The sequence below is a fragment of the Melospiza melodia genome, chromosome 6 (assembly GCF_035770615.1).
Source record: "Melospiza melodia melodia isolate bMelMel2 chromosome 6, bMelMel2.pri, whole genome shotgun sequence".
Lineage (NCBI taxonomy): Eukaryota > Metazoa > Chordata > Aves > Passeriformes > Passerellidae > Melospiza > Melospiza melodia.
In genome coordinates this window covers 56,116,504-56,132,585 of record NC_086199.1, presented here as the reverse complement: position 1 = coordinate 56,132,585, position 16,082 = coordinate 56,116,504, and the positions used below count along the sequence as shown (strand labels likewise).

Here is a 16,082-nt window from a genome sequence, read left to right as displayed (position 1 = left end):
TATGGATTTGGGGCCTTTTAGCTTAAAAGACACTTCAGAATTTTTTATGTGTGTTTTATTGCTTGTGTAGGTTTGGTTGCATTCTTTTTTTCCCCAATTGTGTTTCTTAAAATGTGGGTTTAATGAGCTATGTGACACTGCTGGTACAGCCCCCCATTCCAGCAGGAATTACCCAGAAAAACACTCACCTCCAGCTGGTTTTTCTCCACCGTGATCTTGCTGTACACTCTGTTCCCCTCATCACCACACACCTTCTTCAGCTCCTCTCTGTTGAGGGAGAAGAGCTGAGCTCCGGTGAGGATGCCCAGGTGTTCCACGGTCCTGGGGAGACACAAAGTGGGAGATGATGGTTGAGCTGCAGTGGCCTCGTGCCAGAGGTGAGGAGTGGGAGATGGGAGGCTGGGAGCTGCACTGGGGTCGTGTCACAGGGCCTGGGGCTGTGCCAGGCTGGCAGCTGTGATTCCAGTGGCATCTCAGGCCGTGGGTTTAGTTCGTGGATTGTTTTTCTCCAAGAAAAGGTTTATAAGATAGAAAGGGAGTGAGTTTGGGCTCTGAACATGCTGGTTATAGAGCCTGGGTTTAATAGGGTTGAAATCTAATTTACAGCACAGGCTCTGTAGGTAAATCCCAGTGATTTGTCCCAGGTGAGATGGTGCCAGTGGCCTCCCCAGCTCCTTCTCCAGGGAAGGACGAGCGTTTCATGTGGCAACAGAGCAAATCTTACTCTTTGCTGAATGACTTGGCCTCCAGCCAGGCTTTGACTTCTTCAGTGCTGGATTCAAAGGTGAGGGGCACAAAAACTTGCTGAGGCTTTTCCACTTTGAAATTCCTGTGGGGAGGCTGAATTTTATTGTTTGTGATCTTCTTTAGCAGCTCGTCGTTCAGCTCATCCATTTGGTGAATAAGTTCTGCAGAAACAGGTAGGGAATGAAATAAAATCTTCAGTCAAAAATCCCATTAAATGTGTTGGTGGGGAAATTGTTAGGAAAATGGGGGTGTGGCTCAGCAATTTTATTTAAATTCCGCCCAGAAAAGTGGTTCTCATTTTCCTGAGCCCCTGTGTTGCCATTTATTTTCCTCCCATTACCCCTTGGCTGTTGCCTGGTGTGGAAGGACAGATGTGTGAGGATCTACAATTGAAGGATTGGGATTGAGACCTTTGCAGTCCTCTCTGCTACTTCAAATCACTAAGTCAGTGATTTGCTGATCCCAGAGCCCCAGGTTTTGCTCCACAGCAGAACAGAAGCAGCAGGAAGCACAAACTGGGAGTTGAGCACAAACTCATGATGAGATGAGCTTGAAGGTCCCTGTGACTCTGGGAAAACTCCAGTGACACTTCATCCAGTGTCACTTTCCCCATGAAACTCCTGAGGACTGCAGAGAATAACTGGGTGTTATGAACAGATTGGTGTCCTTGTATTGAGGGGCTTTCCATCGTTCCAAAAGGGCTCCTCCTTCCAAGAGTGGACAGGGTGGGATAAGGGCTGAGGAGAGTGGAGCCCCTGGTTTCTTTCCTGCTCTGTGACCCTCACAACATGAGCAGGGTGAAGGAGGGACGTGGATCTCCTGTTTGGCTGGGAATTCTGTGGAACCACATAAAGGAACCAGCCAGGCAGGCACTGCATGTGTGGCAGGATATGAGCAAAAGGAAAGGAGAGAAAGGGATTGACCTGAGCTCTTCCTTAGACACATTTAAATGCTTTGGAAGAGAAAGGAAACTCTCTCCTTGGGAGGAGGAGGAGGAAGGTCAAGCTGGAGGAAGGAGGAATGGGGTGATCACTTATTGCCCTGCTTGTCCCAGGCTGCCCAAGAGCCTGGGAGGTGTCACAAGCTCCAGGGCTGCTCTCTTGGCTCTTTTCCTACCTGCAATGGCCTCCAGACTGGTGCTGTTCTATATCTGATCACTGAAGGGTGCAGAGGAGCCCTTTGGGTAGGTCTGGTCCCCAGAGCACCCAAACCCAGGGGACCCCAGCGTGGGACACAGGGTGGGACACACACGTACGTTCTTTGGCGTCCTGTGTAGAGTTGCGTGATAACATCTCACTGCCCCACTTATCCCCGGCGTAGCTGGCAGGCAGCTTGTGAGTTGGACTGGATGGGCCATAGCCCCTGGGGCTCAGGTCTCCTTTGTACCTCTGGTTAGACTGCTTAGGAACGGATGGACAAAAAAAAAAAAAAAAAAGTAAGACTTTTTTTCTGCCTTTTTTCATTTTCATTTAAGAGACAAACTGTGATGTTGTCCTTGTGCTGATGTGGGGCTGGTGAGACCTCAGGTGGAACTGCATGGAAGAAGTTAATTTCTGGGAATGAAGAACCCCAAGCAAAGTCTGAAGTTTGCATGAGGGAATTCTAAACATGCCAAACATGTTCAATCCCACTGGAAGGCGAAGCCTCACTGCTCCATAGCTGGGATGTGAAGCATGACCACTGCCAAGGGCCTGGAGCAGACTGGGAAGTTTTTTGACATTTTGATTAAACTAGCAAGGATTTATCCAGAAGCTTGCTGGGCCCCCTTTGGCTTTGTCCAAACTCTGCAACACCAAAATTGGGAAGCAATTCCATGCTTCCCTAGGGTGTTCAGAACACTCCAGATCGACATTTCTGTAGTGCAAGTTGCAGTATTCACTTAATTCTCACTTAAATGGCATTTCCATCTGCCTCCACTGGAGTGATGTGTTCCTGCTGCTGAATTGAACTGGGTGAGGGAAGTGTCCATCTTTAATTTAATCCCCAGCAAAAAGTTTGACATGAAAAACTTGGAAGACAGGAGGCAGCTGCACAAATGGGAAGGATAGGCCTTGTTTGGGAAGGTGGTCATGGCAAAATGGGAGTTTTATCATAGGAGATTCAGGAGTCTCCTGACTTTGTCTACTTCTGAGGGTTCATCCTGACTTGTGCATAGTATCCTAAGAAATCCAGGGAGATCTAATGACAAGATTATTCCCAGAGGCAGATTGTGCCCTGCAGCTGGTACCAGGCAGGTACCACCTGACTACAGACCTGTTCAAGCTCTTCCAGTGTCACCACATCCAGGATATTGTATGGAACGTAACCAGCCTGGCCACTCCGGTTGAGCAACTTCCACCATTGCTTATTATCTTCCAACACCTGAGAGAGGGACAGAAATAAATCTGTTACTGGGAACATGGGATTTCAGGTATAGAGAACCAGGATACAGTGGGGATGGACCACACAGAAGGTGAAGTTGTCAGAAGGACATCACTGAGGCCAGGAGCTCTGATTAGATCTGCTGCTCTCAGATGTAATCCAGGATTGAAACTTTTCCTGGAAGGCATCAGAATTTATCATAAGGATGAAGAGGAGAGCACCTCTGGGTGCTGAAGAACTCATAGTTGCTATGTAATGTCCCTGTTTCTCCAGATCTTTTTTTTCCAATGACTTTCTGGTGTATTTTTGTGTTAAAATAAATAAATAAATTTTTTTAAATTGACATTTTGCACAGAAACCTTTTCCCCAGGTCACAGATCAGTGTTAGCCCAAGTAATGTCCCACATTCTCCAGCTGCAGGAAGAGAAAGGTTATGAAAAAGGTATTTTTCAGAGAAAACAATTCCTCATGGAGGGGGAAGTGGTAATAAGGAGCACAGACCCAGCAGGGGATGAGCAGGGCAGGACAGGGAGTTGTTGTTGTCCTCCCTCCTCACCATGGTTGGGATGGGACCGATGTGTCTGAGCTGAGGAGGGGACACAGCCCAGCACAGGCAGCCTGTGCCAGCCTGGATTGGAGCACAGCTCTGTGTCACTGTCACACACCACCAGGGACAAGGAGTTGGTGCTGGCTGCCATCCTGAGCTCTGTGTCACTGTCACACACCACCAGGGACAAGGAGTTGGTGCTGGCTGCCATCCTGAGCTCTCTGCTGCCCTGCAAGGGGAGGGGACACACCTTTCCCAGGAGTGCTCACTTACCTCCAGGATTTCATCCTTCAGCACCGACAGCTCATTGGCGTTTCGTGCAGTGAAATCGTAGCGGATTTTGGCAAATCTCCTGGGCACAGCCACTCCCTGGGCCTCAAAATTCCTGCAGGAGAGAAAAACTGGAGTTTTAGTGGAGGCCCATCCAATTACAAGGCCAAGAAAATTGAAATTGGAGAAGAGAAATGATCCTTTCCCTGTTCCACACTGCATCTCTACCACCTGATGTTCCTACCAGGACCAGTGATAGGGTAAATGAGAAAAAATTTATTATTTTGCTGATATAATTGGGTTTAAGGTCTTTTGCTGTGGATTTAAATTCTTGTAGTAAAGCTTATAAATCTTTTAGAGTAGAACAGAAAACCATGGAAAAACTGGCTTGAGGATTTTTTTTTCCCAGACTAGAGCTGGTCACAGAAAAATGGATGGTCAGCTGAAACCTTGACTCAAATCCCTGCAAAGTGATGTGTCAAGTCACGACAGAGGATTCATGTGGAAGTCTGGAAGAGTTTGGTGACACTCAAGAGATGTGACAATTTTCAAGGTGTGAGCTCATGTAAACAAGGAAGCAGATGAAGCCTCTAAACTCTGAACTAAAAGTACTTTGATGAAGGTTTTGTACCAAGGAGTAACTGGTGATGGAAAATGAGCATTGAAGTTGTTGAAAAGTGGAAGAGCCATCTTTCCCTTGGGAAAAAACCTGAGGCAAAAGAGTGGCCTGGTTGGTTCTGGGTTTGGAAGTGAACTTTCTGAGACTTCTGATGAAAGGGTTTTTCTCCATTTTCTAGAATTCTGTCTCATTAAGAAGAGTTGTCTGAACCTGGCACCCTGTCAGTTCCCTGGGGGAGAGGTGGGAAAGACTGGAATATATTCTTTTATTCAGCCTCAAATCAGTGGGTTTGCCTTTGATTGTGTCTAAAGCCAAGAGGGAGCTGCTGTCTCCAGTGAAACAAAGCTGCTTCCTCAGCTGGAATGTTTTCCAGCAGCGCTGGGAGCTTGGGCCACTCTTCCCTGTGTTTCCAACAGGGCAAGGTTTGTGTGTGCCCTTCCCTTAGGGCAGATTCCCCCTGTAGGCAGCTTCTGTCTGTGCAGCCTGTGGTGGCTCTGGGATGAATGGAGAGATCCTCAAGGGTGTCCAGAGGAGGCCAAGAAGGGCCAGGAAATGCTCCAAGGGCTGGAGCATTACACAGACAGGCTGGGAGAGCTGGGAATGTTCAACCTGGAGAAGAGAAAGTGCCAGGGAGCCCTTAGAGCCCTTTCCAGTGCCTAAAGAGGCTCCAAGAGAGCTGGAGAGGGACTTTGAGGAAGAGGCTGGAGTGACAGGACAAGGGGGAATGGCTTCCCACTGCCAGAGGGTGGGTTTAGATGCATATTGGGAAGAAATTCTTCCCTGTGAGGGTGGGGAGGCCCTGGCACAGATTGCCCCAAAAACATGGCTGCCCCATCCTAGGAAGTGTTCAAGGCCAGGTTGGACAGAGCTTGGAGCAACCTGGGATAGTGGAAGGTGTCCCTGGCCCTGGCAGGGGGTTGGAACTGTGTAATCTTTAAGGTCCCATCCCACCCAATCCATTCTGTAATTCCATGATTCCAATGTCTCTACATATGTGGAGAGCCAAAGCACAGTGCAGCATCTTTGGCACACGATCCTGAAGGTCACTTTGGTGGGCTGATGTTGGAAAACAAAACATATGGATGGACTGATGAAGTCAGCCAATATTTTTGTCTCCTGTGGTGGAAAAACACCTGGGATTCCTTTCCTTGCAGAGCTGCAGGGGGTTAAACAGCAGACAGCTCACAGGAATAATCCCTCAGCTGATCTTTATCTTCTCTTGGAGGTTATTAATAGTGGTAGGGAGTCGTCTCCAGGATGCCCAAACTTCCCATATCACCATATGTGTCTGTGTGTGTTCATGAGGTTCCAAGGTAGGAGCTGAAGCTCCAGGGGTGCAGATCCATTACCTGTTTCCATGTGGAGTGACATTCTGTTTGAAGGCATCCCCGGGCTGTGTCTGCTCAGCCATCTGGCCACGCTTGAGTGAGGAGTTCCGGTAAGGATATCCATTGGCTGAGGAGAGCTGGAAAGGCAGACACGGAGTCAGTGTTACCAGGAAAGGGGAAAGCTGAACAGAGAAAAGGAAAGGGATAGTGGGAGATGAGTCATGGCCTGGCAGCTTTTGGTCAAGGTGTTCTTCAGGGAAGCCTGTGTCCCTGGAGCTCAGTGACATTGTAGGGTCCTGTTGCCTTGAGTTGGGAGAGGCTGATTATTGCTGCCCTTTTCCAGTCTCACAATTTGCTTTCCATATTTAATGCTCTGGTTGTTGGAGCGACCAGATCCAACTGAGTTTTGATCCAACTAATTGTTGTACACCACCACACCCCCCTCAGCTCCTTTCTCTGGAAAAGGGGGAGAGAGAGGGAAGAGAGGACCCCAAGGGACACAGGACTAACCTCCTCTTGCAAGTGCCCAATGTCTATTTCCCAGGGAGCTCCACGGAAGATTTCTGTGGGTGGTTCCCAGCCATTGCGGAATTTGGGGATGTAGGTGGGGATGTTCGCGTCTCGGGGCCACTCAGCTCTAGGACACAAAGTGGGAATATCAGGTGACATTCACAGGAATGTGTCTTTGGGAGCATCCTCCCAAAGGAGAAGCAGGAGCATGAGGGCATCCAAGCATCCCCTCTGCCTGGGGAGCCTGGGGAGATGGCAGCTCTGTCCTCACCTGGATCTGGTCCATGTCTCCCCCAGGGAATCCCAGAGGTTTATCTCTTTGGGTGTCAGGTGTCCTCTCAGGAAATCAGTGGCATCTTTAGAAAGCAGTGGGCTGAGGACAGACCGGGCCAGCTCGGGGCCACCACAGCTATTGATGATCTGGGTCACACACAAACCACACAATGATCAAAGTGTCAAACCAGGGACACACAGAGGAGCAGGAATCAAAGACAAAGCTGATCCTTAGATCAGCTCAGTCACCTCAAGAAACACCAACCTAATAAGTCTTTGAAGGAGACTGGATAGTTCAGGGGAACATAACATTTTTTTAGATTGGAGTCAAAGTAAGATCTGATCTATAAATGAGCTGTTGCTACAGACAAGTGAATTGTCACAAGCTGACACTGCAAAAAATGGAAAGTATCTTGCTATTCCTGTGTCCCTTCTGGCTCCTTTTCCAAGTTGAAATTTCTGCTTCCAAGCATTTTCAGTGCAATTGCCTGATGGTGAGACCAGACAGATACCCAGTGGGAACCCCAACTCACTGCCCCTTTTGTTCACAGTAAAGCTTTACTGATTGGATGGAAAGATTCATATTTGCTGGGGTTCCTGTATTTACTTTAAGCTGCAAACCAGATCAGCAGCCAGGAACAACCAGCATTGCTTCTGGAAGTTCCTGAGAAAGCTGTGGACAGGTGTGAGCAGTTTTCTAACCCTTCTGCACAATGTGTCTCCTTATAAGTGTGAAGTAGAAATGAAAAGGGAGTTTCCAGTGAGACCTGGGAATAAGATTTACCAGTTCTAGTGGCCCAAATAGGAAATGCACCAGCTCCGAAGCGCTGGGGTTCTGGATGTGCTTCCTCAGTTTGGCCTGGAAAGAGAAACACAGTTTAACCCTAACCTGAGTGTGCCTTCTCTTTTCTGTTACATGGGGGGAGTGTTGCTGGCTGATGAGAAGAGTAAGGGATGGAGGAGTAGGAATCATTTATTTTAATTTTGTGTCCATTTCTAATTCCTGATGAATTCCTGGATATGCGGAGTACCCTCTCTGTTAAATCAGTGCCTTGGAAGGTAATTTGAGCACACACACAAAACCTTGGCTTATTTTGAAAGTCCTAGGGAGGAAAGGCCAGGGTTATGGTTGCTTCTGCCTCTTGCAGGGTTGAGAATCCCACTAGTTCCATGAATGAAAACAGGATAGGTGTTTTGAGGGTCCCTTTGCAATTGCTGACAAAGGGAAGTCTCCACCAAGGTCTCGCCTGTGGCACTTGGAGCTGCCCTGGCCACTGAAAGGCTCCAAATCCAGTTGTGCTTGAGGTGAACTGTGACAGAATGGAGGAGCAAACACTTGGGATTAATTTACTGTAAGAACTGGGTTTTGGTAGCAGCAATCAGCAGAGCTGTGGTGAGAAATCTCTCCAGTTTGTGCTTCCATTCAAGATCCTTCTCCTGTCCTGGGCTCCTGGCACTGCTGCCATGAGAGACAGGCTCCCTGCTCCTACTGAAATGCAAAGCATTTGAAATGCTGGAGATTAGCATTAATGTGGAGTGGGAAGTGAGAACTGCTGGCAGCAGGGTGACCCAGTGAATGGGCACTTCCCAGGGACTTAGCAGCTATGTGGTGAGGAATGTGGCATGGATCCACCATGGAGTCCCAGCTCTGCTCAATGCTCAACCCTGGGCTCTTGCCAGGAGATAAGCTGTTCCTTCTGATCCTGTGCAGGCACAAATTATCCATATTTGCTTCTCAAAGAAAAGGCTGGAGCTTGGTGTCCTGCAAACCCTGTCTCTGGGGTTTCCTTATTAATGACTGCCCAGGAAGGAGCTTGGATGATGTGTTTGCTGGACAAGTTTGGTCACAACTGACAGAATTCCTGCTGCCTTATTAGCCTCTCAGAGCTGGTAGCACTGGGAACATCTTTATGCTCTTTCTTTTCATCCCTTCACAATACAGAGGGTCTGGCAGAGGAGAGAGGGGTCAGGAATATCAGGGCAATGGGGGACTTCAGTTACTGTCAAGCAGAGACTCCCCAGGCCTGGATCTGAAAAGATCTGAGTGCTGCAACCCTCTGGCTGCTCTGTCCCATCCTGGACTTGTGCTTCTAGTTTTGGTTTAACAGCTTGTCCCAGAAAACCTGCACAAGCCTGACACAATGTTTGTCCTGAGTTCAAAAGAACCTGGAATTCACACTGTTGTCCCTTGCGTTTTCCATTCAAGTTTCACTTTAAACACTCACTGCTGGGATACCCAGGGAAAAGCCCTGTCCCTGCATGGGATGGAAACTCCTCTGTGTCTTACCAAGAGGTTAAAAGCCAGTTTCGTTTTCTGGAAGCAGTCGATGAACTCAGCCTCGCTCGGGGGTCTTGCTCGGAGGGTCAGCATTCCCTCTGCCAGGAGAAGGGGCAGAGAAGGACACGTTAGTGAGAGCATCCCCTCTGGGAAGCTTCCATCTGCCTGCCATGCAAAAGGCACAGCAGAAATGGGTGTTGAGACCAGAACTACTGAAAATCAGGGGTTCAGGGAAAGGCAAACTCCCTCTGTGTACCCAGAGGCTGTGTGCTCTGCCAGAGAGAGCAGCACCTCCCAGACTTGTGTGCCTGGATGTGTGGCTGTGCCATGGCATTGATCCAGCCTTGCTGGGCCAGGAGCTGAGGTGTCCCCCCCACCTTCATCCCTGACCCCCCTGTGCTCCCCATTTGTTGTGGCTGCTGCACTGCACCTGCTGGCCCTTTCTTCTTGTTCTTCTTCCCTTTCTTCCTTTGGTTGAGCTGTCGGAATGCCTCTGCAGCCTTCTGGAGCCGGGCAACGAACACTTCTATGTCATCCAGGGTGCAGTTCAGGATTTGCTGTGAGGACAGAAACCCAAAGGACCAAGGTGAAAGTGAGCCTGGGCTGCACACAGCTGGGAGCCTGAATCCCAGGGCTTGCTGCATTTCCCGGGAGAATGCACATGAGTGGGTAATCCAGGCATGAAATGCAGCTCAATGCTTCCCTTTGCTAGCACAGAGCTGCTTTGCCTGGCTGTGTGCTGTCCTTACCAAGGGGACAAGTGACGCCTCCTAATGGACAGCTGGAAAATAACCCAAGTGGGATGGGGAGGAGCAGAGCTGGAATCAGCAGAGCTGCCTCCGGTCAGAGGACATTGTCACTGATGCAGTGATGGAGACTTGCTTTTGGCCACCTTATCTTTATGCACAGCAGGTATCAATTGGAAAAATGCCTAGATGCACTAAATGTCTGCTCCCTGCCTCTGCTCCCTCTCCCTTGCTCCCTGCCTCTGCTCCTGCCTATGGACTGTGCAGTGTCCCTGTCACCCACCGTTTCCTTTTCAATCTTCTGTGCTAACATGGCACGGGATTCCTCATGGTCATGAGAGCCAGAGCTTCGTCGGTCATAGTCTGCAAACCAGGGAGAGAAAAACAGATTTACTACCAGAGGCTGGAAATAGGCTCCATAAAAGGCAGGGGTCCATGAAATGGTAGCTCTGAGCTTGGGTGTTTATTCTGGGTTGTGAGGGCACCTCAGGAATAATGTTTGTAACAGGTGCTAAGTCCCAATCATCCTGCAAAAAACCCAACCCCGAGGCACCTCCTGGCTTCTAGAAGCCACACACCCAGTGTGGGGGGGAATATTCCAGGGGGAACAATCGCTGGGTTGGCCCCTCATGCGAAGCAAACGGTGTCAGCAGGGGCTTGGAAAGGGCAGCACAGCAGGATCTGCCAAGTGGGAGAACTGGGGAGGCAGTTTTGGCAAAGGACCATGACAAGTCCAGAGCATCTGTAAATGTGGGGATGAGGTGCCCCATCAGGACAGGTTTTATAGGAAAAGCAGGAAGGTGTTTCATGGAGAAGGAATCTCAGCAAACAGGCATCACTCAAGACTTTCTCCTGTCATCTGCTCTCCTGCAAGGCTCTGTGCACTCAGAGCCAGAAATCCTGCCTAGAGGAATTCCCAGCTCTGCTGATGCGAGCACCCTTGGAAGGGCAGAGGTAAAAGTGGCTGCTTTTCACCAGAATAGAGATGTTTATTCATGGTCCAGCTCAGAAATAGAGATATTTCTTTTATGATGCAGAACTGGGCCTGAAATAAGTTCTCCATTCAGCAGCCAGAGCAGTTGCTTGGCTTCAGAAGCCATCCCAGCAAATGAGTGTTTTGGATGTGTTATAGTATCCTATTACCTGTTTTCCTTGAAACTAGAAATGAATGTTAAGATAAGGTGGTATGATAGGCAGGGGTAAAAAATGCTTACAGTTTGTTCATCACTTTGATGTTCTGTAAGAGAAAGAGCTTGTTTCTGTTCCTAGGAACTTACTTCTGTTACTTCTTTCTCCAAAGGAAAATACCAGGTTTTTCCAAGCCAACTCAAATGGGCTCTAGTCAGGATGGTTTTGGAATCAGACTTTAGATGAGCACATAAGAGGGGTGAGTTCAGATCTGCATTTCCACACTTGACTTTACAAGAATTCATGAAAACATGTTGATTTTCAAGGGTGAAACCTTGTCTCCTGTGAAGTCAGCAGAACCAGGAATTTGTCTTTCTAAGCAAATGTCTTGTCTGTACATTTTAAGATCACCAATGCCTGGTTCAAATTTCATGTGATGACTTATGAGGGGTTTTTGCTTTTTTGTAATTTCTCTATCCCCCAAATAAGGGTGTTGTTACAAGGAGTTTCTGGGAGCTTTTATTTGTTGAGCAGGAGACGCCCAGTGGGTACAACACTTACTTTTACCACAGACCACTTCAGGAAGGTTGGCTGTCTGAGTTAATTAGTCTCCCATCCCCAGGACAGACTTCCTGAGTGCTCCCAGTACCTGGATCATGCTGGGAAGGAGGTGCCACCCTGTTCCTGTTCATCGCTGAGCCTCGCATGTCATGCTGGATCGGGATGGGAGCCGGTCCTTGAGGTGGGGGGAGGATGGATTGTCTCTGCTTGATCTTTTCCTGGTTTGCCCTGAAAAGAAAATGACACAGAACAAACCCATCAGTGGTTGCAGATCCCTTTTCCAAGAGACTGGAGTGTGACTAAACCACTGGAAACAGGGGTTTACTGTTGTTGCTCCCAGCTGTATCCCACAGCACTTACTTGAGTGTCTGTGGCCGTATCTTCTTCCCGTGCTTGTGGTCTGCCAGGGCACTCTCTATGTCCTCATGAACCATCTCCGCCTTAAGGATAGAACAGGGATGTGTTTAAGGGCTTTAGGAAGGATTGGAGGAAGGGGGAAAGGGCAGACAGCAAGCAGTGTGTTTTGTTCTGTTTCACAGCAAGCAGGAGGACTCCGCTTACCTCCACCTCATCACAGTTGAAGAAGTGGATGTCAGGTTTGTGCTGCTCAGAATCCTGACACACGAGCAGGAGGATGGAGGAATAGCGCATCTGATTGAGCACTGTCTGGCAGTGCTGCACTGTTGGCAGGGGAAAGTCCTCCAGCTCCTCCTGCAAGAGAAGGGGGAAGGTGTCAGGCAATGGGGAACTGCTAAACTGAGAGGGAATGGTGCTGTGCAGGAACTCCTGGGATCCCTGGGCTGGTCTTCCTTAATTTGTCATTGCTAAAACCATCCTGTTCCCATGCTGCAGGGCTGACTCTAATCCAGGAGAGGATTTTGGTAGTGATTCACCCTTGTTTGTGCTCCTTAGAACTTGCTCTTTCCCAGGCTGAAAGGAAAGGGCACTCACTGCACCCCACACTTCAGTCTGGGGTCAGCCCCACAGGGCTCCAGGTACCTGTGTCTCACAGTCCAGCAGCCGGATGGACTTGTCATTCACTTGCAGCAGCATCTCCTGTGTCCAGATCTTCTCTTTGGAGTTGAGCAGGATGAGTTTCCGGATTGCATCATCCACTGTCGTGATGGACTCGCTCTTGTCCATGATGAAGGTGGCCAAGTGCTGAAGTTGGGGAGAGAAAGGAGATGAAAACAGGTGGAAAATGTTTTTTGGGATGTATAAATTGGTGATGAAAGCATCTCCAGAGGCTTCAATTACTGTTTGTAGTTTCTCAGAGCTCAGGCATGAAGTTGCTGCTGCACAAAACAGTTTTGGTTGTTGGTACCAGCCTTGTCATGGCAGTGAAAGATTTGGGTTTCATAATGGGTTTTCATAACCAGTTTCACCACTTGCATATTACTTTCATCAATTCCAGCAGCTCTCATCCCCATCCAGCAGGGCAAATGCTTCACACACATGAGTTACTCCCCAGGCCCCTCTGAATCTACCTTGGAAGTAGAACTATGGCAGTCAAACCATTGCTTTGCTTGCCAAGCCATAAATGCACTTGTGTTTTGCTTGTCTTGTGTAGCAAGCCTGCTTGTGTGGGATTTGTGCCAGGCAAAGAGCTCACACAGACCATGGACAAGTGTTGGTCCCCTGTGCCAAGTGGGATCCATGCAATGTGTGGGGTCCCATGCTCTGGGAACACCTACTCTGAAGAGCTTCTATGCTGCAAAGCCTGCAGGAGCTCCAAACCTGGCAGCTCACTCTACACCAGCCCTTAAAGCTCCCCTTAGGGTTGGGGTTACCTTCTCCCCAAAAATACCCAAATCAGCCCTCATAGTAGTGAAAATGGGTGTTGCTGACTGTAGGAAAGGATTTTTTGCTGTATGCCTCTGTCCTGCCCTGTGGTTTTGCTTGTTTATCCTGGTATTCCTACCTCCTTTCACCTCTCCTGTAAACTCAGCCCGTGGTCTTCTCCCATCAGCCAGGCTTCTGTGCTGTCCTCCCTTCTTTCCCCACCCTGTGTGAGCACTTGGGCCAGGAGCAGCTCAGCTACAGCACAGCCATCCAAGCTGCTTTCCCATCCCTGCTCCAACTGCACCCTGGAGTGTGTGGTAATCCAAACCTTGCACTTGGCACCTGTATGTGCAGAGTTTGTGTAATGGGGCAGCACTTGCAGCTTTGGTGGGACCCTGGGACTCCATGGGAAGGGAATGGTGGGCAGGGAGGCAGCTGTGGAAAGGAGAGATGTGTCACATCCAAACGTTGTGTCCCCACCAGCAGTGGGTGAAGGCCACTCCACAAGTGCAGGTGAGCAAGCGCTGCTCCCTGCGGATGGAAGAACTGGTTGTGTGTGCCAGCAGAGGGCACTGCAAGGCAGGAAAAGCTGGGACTCGGAGCAGCCACGCAGTTTGCCCAGCTGTTGGCCCCGGGGCAGGACACATGTTCAGGTGATACAAGGGAAGGAAAAAAAAACCTCAGGAAGGGAAAAAAAACTCAGGAAGGAACAAGGTTCTGTTTCACCTTGTTCTTTTGTTGGCCAGCTATGTTCTTGGTAGGAAGGGAAGGGGAACATGCCTGACTCAAAAAGCAGCTGAAGCTTTTCTCTGTCTGTACCAACTTTCTCCAGCAGAGAAAAGCAGATTTTTGCATGAATAAGCTACAGGCCTGACGAGGGCATCTGTGCAGTCCAAGGGCCTGCAACCTTTGGAGGCTTATTGGACAAGATCTCAGCTTTTTCTCTTTTCCTGGGAATACTGAAGGCCCATCCACCAGCACGACCCTCTCATCCTGGTTTCCTTGTTCAATAGGAGACAGAACAGACACTTCAGCAGCAGTGGCTAAGCTGGAGAGCCAGGGGCAGATTAACCCCTGGAGCAGGGGAATCACAAGGTGCTGCAGGTAGAACTGCCCTGGGGGGCCAGGGACAGCAGTGTGGCCACTCAAAAATGGCCCTGCTGGGCATTCAGAGTTTGTGGGGAGGGCAGCAGTGAAATGCCTGCTTCTCCTTGATGCACACATCCTGGTTTCAAAGCAACAGCTGGAAAGACAGGGAGTGTTTGAAAGCTAAAGTGCTAAATTTATGGGAAATTTGTAGTAACAGGATGAGTTTTGCCTGGCTTTTTCTCCCTTTGATCCTGTATCTTCCTGCTTTCTCCCAGTGATCAGAAATCACCATTCTAGGGATCAAGTAGCTTCTTTCTGGGGCTGATGCACTCGTGAGCTGATTCAGTAACCCAGTGGGTTGTGTCCACAGTTGACATGTGCATCAGTGGGCCATGGAGGAGGATGACAAAGTTGTTGGGAAGAATTCCTGTCTCCTTGTGAAAACCCAAGTAAATGCAAACTGGGGAGCAGATTAAGAGGCAGCAAAAGCTGATGCTGCTCCAGCATGTCCTGCTGTGGGACTTGGAGAAGCTGTGGATGTTGGGGTCTGGCACAGACCAGATGGACCTGAGATGGATGTCTGCACTCCATCTCAGAGCCTTGGATGGTTGTGAGGAAGAACAGGCAAGAACTGTTGCTGCAGTTGGCTCCCTACAAGGTGGATGCAGGGAAAGGCTTGGATTTAAAGCACTGGTAGACTTTGCAGAAAATCTTTAAACATGCTCTTGGGCATTAGGGCTGTATAGGGTTTGTGGTGACCCATTTGCTATTAGATGTTTTCCAAAGACTAGAAAAAGGAGCAGAGCAGAGGACAAAGCAAGGCCCATTCCTGTGTTCATCAAGCAAAGGTATGGGGTGAGGCACTGTCTAAACAGAACTCCTGGCAGGTGTGTGAGCTGAAAGCTGAGATTAGCAATGCAATCACGAATGAAAAACATGCTGGGTGTATGTTACTGTAATTGTAAAATAGTGCATGGCAAGGTATTTGCCAAGTCAGTTTTATCTGTGCAGAGGTGACAAGCCCTTTTCTTTCAGAGCAGTGAGGGTATGGGTTTACTCAAGATGACAGGCATTTTTATCTCTTCTATTATTTTATCCACCACCTTTACAAGCTTCATAAATTCCTTTGCTGTTTACTGTTCAGTCAGTTCTCATGGAGGGGAAATTACTTGTCTGACTCAGTCATCAGAATATTTTTCTGCTTTCCATTTTTTGTAAATATGGGTGGATTGAGAGGGAGAAGCTTGTTGCTGTCTTTGTTTTATCCCTTAAAAACTCGTTTTCATCCAGATAGACATTTAAATACAGCAACTTTTATTAGAATGGGCAATGACTCCACCCACCATTAAACTTTGATCTAATTACTTCAAAAGGTATAAAATGCCTCCTGTGAGGAAACCTCATTCTATCTCACTGCCTGCCACTGCAATCCTGTTTGCCTTGGTCAAAGTTCAGGGGAGAGACTGACAAACAGGCAGCTTATGGCATAATTAATAAAGAATTAATTTACATGTCACTGTTTAAAGTCCCTTCTCTGCATCCATGAGTGACTTCTGAGCCACTGAGTTGGTTTCTCCGATGGAAACCAGGACCTCTTTCCAAACAGGCACTTTACAAGTCTAAATGTAGGCTTTCAAAGGGCCCCTTCTCCTAAATATGAACCTGAGGAAGTGTTCTCCTGTCTTGCCTTGCTCAGTTTTCAGTGATGAATGGCCCCACCTCCTCCATGGAGTCCTGCACCACCAAGTTGCATTACAGGAATTGCCAAGCTCAGGATGGCCAGGCTGGCTTCTCTTTTTGGGTGGGTGTCTGTGGCAGTGGGAGATGGATTTGGCTTATTGCC

The 16,082-nt window shown here is 48.7% G+C and overlaps 1 protein-coding gene across 2 annotated transcripts in view; it reads right to left on the bottom strand.

Annotated features, from left to right (window-relative positions):
• Positions 1 to 16,082, bottom strand: part of EPS8L2 (EPS8 signaling adaptor L2) — a 48,868-nt gene that overhangs the window by 2,420 nt on the left and 30,366 nt on the right. The window contains exons 5-20 of one of the 2 annotated variants that reach the window (XM_063158393.1): positions 12,368 to 12,529; positions 11,930 to 12,079; positions 11,729 to 11,808; positions 11,457 to 11,596; positions 9,963 to 10,042; positions 9,364 to 9,490; positions 8,943 to 9,031; positions 7,440 to 7,514; positions 6,654 to 6,802; positions 6,383 to 6,509; positions 5,894 to 6,009; positions 3,929 to 4,040; positions 3,001 to 3,108; positions 2,003 to 2,147; positions 725 to 908; positions 189 to 321 (exon numbers count right to left, since the gene is read on the bottom strand). In XM_063158393.1, coding sequence (XP_063014463.1) covers positions 189 to 321; positions 725 to 908; positions 2,003 to 2,147; positions 3,001 to 3,108; positions 3,929 to 4,040; positions 5,894 to 6,009; positions 6,383 to 6,509; positions 6,654 to 6,802; positions 7,440 to 7,514; positions 8,943 to 9,031; positions 9,364 to 9,490; positions 9,963 to 10,042; positions 11,457 to 11,596; positions 11,729 to 11,808; positions 11,930 to 12,079; positions 12,368 to 12,529 — 1,977 coding nt within the window. The remainder of the gene's footprint in view (positions 1 to 188; positions 322 to 724; positions 909 to 2,002; positions 2,148 to 3,000; positions 3,109 to 3,928; positions 4,041 to 5,893; positions 6,010 to 6,382; positions 6,510 to 6,653; positions 6,803 to 7,439; positions 7,515 to 8,942; positions 9,032 to 9,363; positions 9,491 to 9,962; positions 10,043 to 11,456; positions 11,597 to 11,728; positions 11,809 to 11,929; positions 12,080 to 12,367; positions 12,530 to 16,082) is intronic. The other variant, XM_063158394.1, reaches the window with a different exon arrangement.